We start from the raw sequence: 9,707 nt of genomic DNA on the forward strand, positions 1-9,707 counted from the left end.
TAACACTGTTTTTGGTAGAATTCTCTTGAGTTTTTGACTAAGTTGCATCACTTTCAGACTCTGAAGAAGAAGCTATGGAGACTACACCAGCCAAAGGGAAGAAAGCCCCTGCAAAAGCTGTTCCTGTGAAGGCCAAGAGCACAGCTGAGGACGAAGATGAAGAGGATGATGATGAGGATGAAGATGAGGAGGAGGAGGATGAGGAAGATGAGGATGATGATGAGGAAGAAGATGAGGAGGAGGAGGATGAGGAAGAAGAGGAAGGTAATCAAGTTAGATTTTGAAGTACACTGCTAAAGATTTTATTTAAAGGAGACACTTCAAGGGGCGCCTGGCTGGCTCAGTTGGTAGAGCATGCAACTCTTGATTGTGAGGTCATGAGTTTGAGCCACATGTTTGGGTACAGAGGTAACTTAAAAAGGGTGGGGGGAGGCACTTCGTTATGTGTGGCTACTCACTGGTAACCAGATTGTTTGAAATCTTGTTCAGAGCCTGTTAAAGAAGCACCTGGAAAACGAAAGAAGGAAATGGCCAAACAGAAAGCAGCTCCAGAAGCCAAGAAGCAGAAAGTAGAAGGTAGCAGGAATGGGGGGGATTGGGGAGGGTTAGGATGCCTGATAGCACAAGTGATGAACAACAAAGGGACTTAATACTGAAACCTGATGTGATATTGTGATGTCTGATGTGCTCTGTGTAGAAATGGCATAGTGGAAGTTTAAGTTTATGCCGTACTTTACAAGTAGACTAATTTGAATTTATATTTTGCACAGCTACAGAACCAACTACATCATTCAATCTTTTTGTTGGAAACCTGAACTTCAGCAAATCTGCTCCTGAATTAAAAACGGGCATCAGTGACCTTTTTGCTAAAAATGATCTTGCTGTTGTGGATGTCAGAATTGGTGTGTCTAGGTGAGTATGAGGGAGTTCTGCACATTACTTCTAGGTTTGCAAGTCTTCAAATATTAGACATTAATGAATTAAGTTACTAGATTATCAAAATCTAAAATCCCAGATTGAAGTTTCCAAAATTTTTAAGTTTTGTTATATTACTAAATTTTTAGTAAGTTACGAGATTTGATGCTTGTGTTTGTAGAACCATCTAAAAATAACTGGATTTGGGGCCCCTGAGTGGCTCAGTCGTTGAGTGTCTGTCTTTGGCTCAGGTCATGGTCCCAGGGTCCTGGAATCGAGCCCTGCATCAGGCTCCCTGCTTGGCGGGGAGCCTGCTTCTCCCTCCCCCACTCCTCCTGCTTGTGTTCCCTCTCTCGCTCTGTCTCTTTCTGTCAAATAAAATTTTTAAAAATATGTATACGTATAAGAGTACTGGATTTGAAAAGCTGTAATAGTTAATGCTTTTAGATAGGATTTTCTTAGTGCTTAAAACAGGTTCTTTTGTCAGTTAATATCAATTGTTATGAGCAGTATGGCTAATAAGAAAGACCTCAAAGGTAAACTCGCATCAGTATTTATTATACCTGACGCTGTAGTAGCAACAGTTTATAGAGCCTTGATTTCTGTTAATACTGTAAGTGTTTTTTTACTTAATCCTTGTTTGCATCCTCACATTAGTGTTACTGCTTGCCCAGTATGTGGTCTGTAGTTGTGTTTTTGTGGGGTTTTCCCCCCACTCATAATTTTGCTTTTTTCATCTTACCGCCTTAAAGGAAGTTTGGCTATGTGGATTTTGAATCTGCTGAAGACCTGGAAAAAGCCTTGGAACTCACTGGTTTAAAAGTCTTTGGCAATGAAATTAAACTAGAAAAACCAAAGGGAAAAGACAGTAAGAAAGGTATGTAAGGCTTTAGGTAATTGTGATCGTGCTCTCTAACTTGTTAATGGATATGTATCTAGCTGGAGCTGAGTGGCCAGACTAAATAGTTTCGCTTTTTTCCTTTGGGTTTTCTTATAATGTGAGGATTAAATGAGTTCAACTGTTAAATCCATTGCTTGCTGGTGATAAAAATTCTCAAGTCAGGTAAGCAAGAAGAGACTTCATTAAAAAAAGAATTGGTTAATATAGAGAGGTCTTTCCTCACTGGAACTAGATTAGGTCCCAGCTATTCTCTTTGTATCCTTTACTTTCTCTCTGTTCACTTGCCGTGTTTCAAAATGTATGTTGATAATTTTTTAATTCAAAAAATATTGAGCACCTATTTTAGTTTGAGCTCCGTTCTAAGTATTCAACACAAAGTTTGATTTCAGTTACGACAGCAGCTTGTGTTTTTCCACTGCTGCATCTCCATATAGCAGAGTGCCTTATATATTGTAGGATCTCAAATTATTTGAACAGAACTTTTCCATTACTTGATCTTCGTGGGTGAGGAGAGTGTCTTTTAGGCCATGTTTCCAGTTTTGTCTTTTTTATCTAGATCGGGATGCAAGAACACTTTTGGCTAAAAATCTGCCTTACAAAGTTACTCAGGATGAATTAAAAGAAGTATTTGAAGATGCTGCGGAGATCAGATTAGTCAGCAAGGATGGAAAGAGTAAAGGGTATGTTTTGTGTCTATGGAATGTTGAGTTTTATTTAAATTAATGCATTTCCCTGATTTCATAAAAAATTTTGATCTCACTTTCAAGGTGTGTGATACTGGGCAAATTAACCCTTAATCAGTGCCTCCGTTTCCTGTCTGTACAGTGGAGATAATAGACTTAATCCATAGTGTGATTTTAAAAGGCGAGCTGATATGTATAAAGTATTGTGCAATGTGCCGAGCTTTGTAAGTAATAGTTATGCAGTGACGTGGGGAGACCAGGAACAAATGTTCTAGGTGTACTTGGCAACCTTGTGTAGTATGGGAGGAAAGTTTTAATTGAAAAGCGGAAGATGGCAGAAAACTAGAACATTTCAGTTTGTTTGAAACAAAAGAACGTTTTTATTGTACTCATTTCAAACAAGTTTCTGTTGCTGAGATTAAAACATTTGTGTTAGAAGAATATGTTTTTTCCCCCCCCACTGTTTTGCAGGATTGCTTATATTGAATTTAAGACCGAAGCTGATGCAGAAAAAACCTTGGAAGAAAAGCAGGGCACAGAGATAGATGGGCGGGCTATCTCCCTGTTCTACACCGGAGAGAAGGGTCAAAGTCACGACTCTAGAGGCGGCAAGAATAGCACTTGGAGTGGTGAGAATTTAGGGAATCCCAGGATTGATGGGTGAAATCTTGTAGATTGACATCAAACAAGTTACACCTCTTTGTAATAATAAGTCTTGAGTGAGAGCTATACGAAGTCCTTTTGCATTAGAACGTAGACAAATTAGCTTCCTTTGATATGTATGCTTTTTACTTACTTGGTGTGCGTTTTTAAATTAGAATGGTCTAAGAAGATGCAGACAAGTAGCTTTATCTCTAGGTAACAGACCGAGCATGACAAGTACTCAGTATTAACAGGTGGAAGTCCACCTGCATCAGCATTGGTATGTTAACTCTTCCCAGTGTGGAAGTTCTTGAGTAAGGTGTTGTAGCTGTGACTAAACTTGGGGACCATTGCTTCAGAGTCTTTATTTGGCGTTTTTTGTTTTTTTTTTTGTAGGTGAATCAAAAACACTGGTTTTAAGCAACCTCTCTTACAATGCAACAGAAGAAACTCTTCAGGAAGTATTTGAGAAGGCAACTTTTATTAAAGTGCCCCAGAACCAAAATGGCAAATCTAAAGGGTAAAATAACTAGTATCTTTAGGTTATCAATTATGGGCTCTAAGAAGGTCTTGCATAGATCTAAAAGTGGGGGGGGGGAGTAAAATTATTTTTTCCTGGCTGTTACTGGAAGCTGAATCATTTTTGCTCCACAGATTTGTATAAAGAGCATGACTTAAGTATCTCCTTGAGGTAAAAGGCTTGGTGGCGTTAGATAACAGCATAGGAGCCATGTGCTTGGTAACTTGCTCTAAGTATTGATTGTTTGTCCGCAGGTATGCGTTTATAGAATTTGCTTCATTTGAAGATGCTAAAGAAGCTTTAAATTCCTGTAATAAAAGGGAAATTGAGGGCAGAGCAATCAGACTGGAGTTGCAAGGACCCAGAGGATCACCTAATGCCAGAAGCCGTGAGTTATATTTAATAGGGCGTGGTGTTGTGGGTCAGCACTCCTCGGTGCATTGCTGCATCGGTGGTTTTGGGGGGGGGGGGGCTCCAATTTAGAGATGAACATTTTTGTTTTCCTCTTGTTGCTGAGTGAAGGATACTGGATATGATGACTGATTATCTGAGAAAATAATTGATGAAATCTCAAGAAAATTCCTCTAGATAGTCAAGTTCTGATCCAGCTGTCTTCTCTGCCCCTGGTTACTGCCCTGTGCAGTGATTGTAAAAAGCTGCCTGCTTAGGGATTGCTGTCTGCCTTGTTTGCATTGCTTCTCCTGCTTTCCATAAAGGATCTGAGACAGGATCTGAGCTGCTCTAGTAATCAACATAAGCTTAAGATGGTGGTGGCTGTTGTATGCCTTTTGTTTTAATTCAGCACTAGTTCGCTAAGTTGCTTTTTACCTGCTTTTTTTCAGCCTTTAAGTGAAAGGCTAGCATCTGCTAAGATGCGCATTCTTGGCCAGTAGTCTTAACACTGGACATTATTGAAAGCCAGCATCTGGTTATTACGAATTGTGGCTTTAGGTAAAATGTGCAATTTTTCTTCCGTAGAGCCGTCCAAAACTTTGTTTGTCAAAGGTCTGTCTGAGGATACCACAGAAGAGACGTTAAAGGAGTCGTTTGATGGCTCTGTTCGGGCAAGGATAGTCACTGACCGGGAGACTGGGTCTTCTAAAGGGTAAGATGAGCAGGGAATGTTCAGTGTCTGCTAAGGGGAGACCTCCCATCTAGCAAATCTTCTCATTGAGCTCCTTTCTGTCGATTGGTGGCAGTTTATGGATTCGCACGAGAAGAAGAGACAATTCACAGTTAGCATTATTTTACCTTCTGTCTTCGCAGAGGTATATTTTGCTGTTTGTGAGACATTTCTGAGGTTCAAGCAGTCAGTAAATCCAGTTTTCAACCTTCCATAGCTAGCTTACTGTATTACTTGGGTCTTTTTTCAGTTGAGCAAGTCTACTTCCTATGGGATCAGTGTCTAGCGTGTGCGGTTAATCTGGGCCCTTGTTCAGTATGTATTCTATAATGGGCAATTTCACTTGGCATTTTAGGTTTGGTTTTGTAGACTTCAACAGTGAGGAAGATGCGAAAGCTGCCAAGGAGGCCATGGAAGATGGTGAAATTGATGGAAACAAAGTTACTTTGGACTGGGCCAAGCCTAAGGGTGAAGGTGGTTTTGGAGGCCGTGGTGGAGGCCGAGGTGGCTTTGGAGGCAGAGGTGGTGGCAGAGGAGGCCGAGGTGGATTTGGTGGCAGAGGCCGGGGAGGCTTTGGAGGTAAGAAAGCTGGGGGGCTTCCTTTTGTATGCCCTGGATACTGTGGCATATGCACTTCGGAATGTGCTCAGAGCCTCAATCTCCCAAGTTCTCACTGATCACTCTGGGGAGGGGAGGATTCCTGGCAGCTTTGCACTCATTCTTTAATGATGTCTTGCTTTCTTGTAGGGCGAGGAGGCTTCCGAGGAGGCAGAGGAGGAGGGGGAGACCACAAGCCACAAGGAAAGAAGACGAAGTTTGAATAGTTTCTTCCATCCCTCTGTCTTTCCCTCTTCTGTTTGAAAGAAAAGGACTCTGGGGTTTTTACTCTGTTACCTGATCAATGACAGAGCCTTCTGAGGACATTCCAAGACAGTACAGTCCTGTGGTCTACTTGGAAATTCGTATAGATAACATTTCAAGGGAGATACCCTGTTGGTTTTGACTGGATATTCATATAAACTTTTTAAAGAAATGAGTGATAGAGCTAATCCTTATCTGTAAGTTTTGAATTTATATTGTTTCTTCCCATGTACAAAACCATTTTTTTCCTACAAATAGTTTTGTTTTTGTTTTTTGCGTTGGGGGGCGTAAAGGAAAGCAGAATGTTTTATCATGATTTTTGCTTCAGCAACTTTGGGACAAATTAAAAGTCCTAAACTCTGGTGCCAGACTTGTACTTCCTAGAGTGTTTCTCCTGGACTATTACCGAAGGTAGAGCATGGCAAAGCCAGCTCTGCCACTCCAGATCCACCCCACCACCCCTCCCGGAAATGCTTGGTAAATTGGTTTGAAGTATCCTGGCTACGGGTTTCGGTGAAATGGCTGGTAAGGTGACATGAAAGGCTTGTTGGCAATCTGCTGTGGCTTACCCTGCTTGTAGCAGGCCTGAGGTTATCCGGTATCCTGAAGAAGTTCTGGAGAGGGTCCAGGAGCACATTGGTCAGGCCTCCTGAGGCATGCAGCTGAGAGCGTGGACTCTGGAATTGGCAATGACTCAGTAGAATTTGTACCAGATGACTGGACCAGTGGGGGCTTTGGGACCGTGAGCCTGGGGAGGAAACTATCAAATCCACCAACAACCTCAGGTTAAACCGATGAGAAAGAACTTTGGTATTAGACTATGTTCATACTCCCTAATATAAGTACTCCTTGTCCCATCTACCTCTGATAAAAATTAAGGGCCATATGAAAGGTCTATTGCCAAGGGATTAACAGGATTACTGAACAGTGACCCAGATGCTACAGAGCAGAGATTTTAAACCTAACCATCCAAATCCAAACGCCCATGGACTCTTAACCACCTGTTTTTTTTTTTTTTAAAGATTTTATTTATTTGACAGAGACACAGGGAGAGAGGGAACACAAGCAGGGGGAGTAGCAGAGGGAGAAGCAGGCTTCCCGCAGAGCAGGGAGCCCGATGTGGGGCTCGATCCCAGGACCCTGGGATCATGACCTGAGCCGAAGGCAGCCGCTCAACTGACTGAGTCACCCAGGCGCCCCTCTAACCACCTGTTTTAATCAGACTAGTCAAAATGTAGAAGGGGCACCTGGCTAGTAGAGCATGCAACTCTTGGTCTCAGGGTTGTGAGTTTGAGCCCCACATTGGGTGTAGAAATTGCTTAAAAAAGAAAATCCTTTAAAAAAATACATATATAAAAAAATATATATGTGTGTGTGTGTGTATACACAGACTAGAGAATTTTTTAGGCTTAGAGGGCAGTCTAAAGGAAATGGACAGTTCTGTTTTGTCCTGTTTGAGTTGCACTATGGGATGAGGAAATCTAAACTCCCCATGTATCATCTGACTTAAACCAGTCTTGATGCAAGTACTGTGGATGTAGAGGACCAATGGCCTCCTTGGAGGGTGAGCTTGCCAGTGGAAGTTTGGTGCTGTGAAGAAAGCTCAAGCCAGCAGGAGCACATTCTCTGACCAGTCAAACCTAAAAAAAAACTTGGCACCCTGTTTGCCTAAATTCAAAAGTTTGAATTGGAGCAAATCAAGAATATTGTGGGTTAAGTCTGTTAGCTCTTAAATTACAGCAAAGGTGAATGGTGGTCAAAATTTCTATCAGTGGCAGATGAATGCCCCACCACTGGACTCGCAAGAAGGCCTGTGAGGTTGGTGTGAAGATCTTGAGACCCAGCAAAGGATGACGAGGGCCTCTGTGACCCTACAGCCTTGCCTATGTAGGTGCTTGCCCTGGTTGCCTACTCTTGTCTGGCAGGCTTGCAGGTTTAAACCTGAAAATAAGGTATTTGACCATTAGGAACATGAATTGGGGTTGCTGTAGGTGCAGGCCCAGCACGGCCACTGCTCAAGTACTACTCAAATGCTGTTAAATAGGATTTGACCACCCCAGACTTGGGGTTCTTGTGGGGTCCTTGCTGGAGGGAATCAAACCTACTGGACCATTAAGAGTTTCTCTTACATGTATACTTTTTGAGAGCGTGCACAGGAGGAGAGGGAGAAGCTGACTGCCAGCTGACCAGAGAGCCCATCCTGGGGCTTGATCCCAGGACCCCGAGATCATGATGTGAGCAGAAGTCAGACGCTTAACCGAGTCACCTACAATGAGTGAATTCTGATTCCAAAGAGTGAATGTTTCTGATACTGTGCCTGGGGTGTGCCGGGCATTTACCTCAGCCCCTCTATAAACCTGCTGTGGGCAGAAAATTAAGGTTCATTCTCACTTTCTATTTGGTTCATCACCATTAAGGGTGACAGTCTAGCCAGCCTTGTTATTACTGGTTGTTCCAGAGGTGGTGGTCTGACTTGGGTGGAATGGAGAGGAGGTTGGAGGGTGTCGGTAGCCCTGGAAGGCCAGAGGAGCGTTCAGGTTTCTTTTGAGGGACTGGAATCCTGCAAATATCTTAATCCTAGGCCTCCCTGAAGGCTGGTTTTGGATTTGGTGGGTTGGGTGAAGATTTTGCAGCCATTTTAGAAAAGCGGTTCCCTTTAGCAAATGGTTGTCGCTGCATCTGTCATTCTTCCAGCAGGTGGCAGCACATCCACAAGGATGTGAAACCTGAGGCTTCGTTTCAGGCCAGTGTGTGTGTGTGTGTTAAAGATTTTATTTATTCGTTTGAGAGAGCGCACACAAGTAGAGGGAGAAGCAGGCTCAGCCCGACATGGGGCTCGATCCCAGGTCCCCAGGATCATGACCTGAGCCGAAGGCAGACACTTAACCATCTGAGCCACCCAGGTGCCCCACAAGGCCAATGTGTTCTTTTTTTTTTTAAAGTTTTTTTTTTTTTTAATTTATTTGACAGAGACAGCGAGAGAAGGAACACAAGCAGGGAGAGTGGGAGAGGGAGAAGCAGGCTCTCCGCCGAGCAGGGAGCCCGATGCGGGGCTCGATCCCAGGACCCCGGGATCATGACCCGAGCCGAAGGCAGACGCTTTAATGACTGAGCCACCCAGGCGCCCCAAGGCCAATGTGTTCTTAACTTCAAACTTATCCTCAGGTTAAGTGCTGGGGCTTGGGAATCTGCAAGGAAGTACACTCAGCACACTGAGAGATGCTTTAGAATCCACAGACAACTCCATTTTATTGAACACTTGTCTTGTGCCCATTCTCAGAGTTATCCCATTTTTCTGAGCTTGGTTCACTAATGATCTCTTTTGTATCTCAATCTCTGTCTCCCCTCAGCCTAAAAAAGTGCCAAGACTTTTCTCATTAAAAAAAAAATGGTCCCCTGGGGCACCCGGGTGGCTCAGTCAGTTAAACATCTGCCTTCCGCTCAGGTCATGATCCCAGCATTCTGGGATTGAGCCCCGTATTGGGCTCCCTGCTCAGCGGGGAGCCTGCTTCTCCCTCTCCCTTTTTCTACTGCCTCCCTTACTTGTGTTCTCTCTCTCTGCTAAATAAATAAAGATTGTCCACTGACCCGACCTCCCCACCCAGTAATTCCCACTTCCCTTCATTGCCAAACTTTGAGAAGGACCACACTCTTGCCTCCCACTCCTTTTCCCCAGCATTGTGGCTTCTGTCCACCTGCTTACCTGCAGCATCTGATAGATGATCTCTCCTTCCATCCTGAGAAAATGGGCAGACACAGTAGAGTGGTGGCTTTGTGATACTGGGCTGAGGTGGAGAGGGAAAGAAAAGAACAAACAGCCCTGGGATTAGATCCTTTCAACAGACTCATTTTCTCCAGTTAATAGATGGGAGTCAGTGGCTGTCCCTCTCAGGTCAGGTAACCCAGCAACTGAGGGTAAAGGCCTGGAGAGTTCCTCTGTTACTGGTCCCTCCACACGGAAATGTGAAAAGAACACACATGTCTCTGACAGCTCTGAGTAGAGGGGCTCGGTTTTGTTCATTGTTCTGCCTCGTGGGCCTAGGACAGTGCCTGACATAGAGT

At 43.6% G+C, this 9,707-nt stretch overlaps 1 protein-coding gene and 3 non-coding genes across 4 annotated transcripts in view; all 4 read left to right on the top strand.

The window, feature by feature from the left end:
• Positions 1-6,007, top strand: part of LOC102737975 (nucleolin) — a 10,282-nt gene extending 4,275 nt beyond the window's left edge. Inside the window, exons 4-14 of the mRNA XM_081813408.1 lie at positions 58-264; positions 490-576; positions 771-912; positions 1,668-1,792; positions 2,373-2,496; positions 2,971-3,128; positions 3,538-3,661; positions 3,916-4,049; positions 4,640-4,766; positions 5,140-5,363; positions 5,532-6,007. Coding sequence (XP_081669534.1) covers positions 58-264; positions 490-576; positions 771-912; positions 1,668-1,792; positions 2,373-2,496; positions 2,971-3,128; positions 3,538-3,661; positions 3,916-4,049; positions 4,640-4,766; positions 5,140-5,363; positions 5,532-5,608 — 1,529 coding nt within the window. The 3' untranslated portion in view covers positions 5,609-6,007. The remainder of the gene's footprint in view (positions 1-57; positions 265-489; positions 577-770; positions 913-1,667; positions 1,793-2,372; positions 2,497-2,970; positions 3,129-3,537; positions 3,662-3,915; positions 4,050-4,639; positions 4,767-5,139; positions 5,364-5,531) is intronic.
• Positions 620-688, top strand: LOC115941258 (small nucleolar RNA SNORD82). The gene has a single exon (XR_004076024.1). It is a non-coding gene; the product is annotated as a small nucleolar RNA SNORD82 (small nucleolar RNA).
• On the top strand, positions 4,189-4,269 carry LOC115941259 (small nucleolar RNA SNORD20). Its single transcript, XR_004076025.1, has one exon. It is a non-coding gene; the product is annotated as a small nucleolar RNA SNORD20 (small nucleolar RNA).
• LOC115941257 (small nucleolar RNA SNORA75) lies at positions 4,823-4,956 on the top strand. Its single transcript, XR_004076023.2, has one exon. It is a non-coding gene; the product is annotated as a small nucleolar RNA SNORA75 (small nucleolar RNA).
• Positions 6,008-9,707: the final 3,700 nt, after the last annotated feature.

Source organism: Leptonychotes weddellii, chromosome 3, assembly GCF_054177405.1.
Source record: "Leptonychotes weddellii isolate Sample4059 chromosome 3, ASM5417740v2, whole genome shotgun sequence".
Lineage (NCBI taxonomy): Eukaryota > Metazoa > Chordata > Mammalia > Carnivora > Phocidae > Leptonychotes > Leptonychotes weddellii.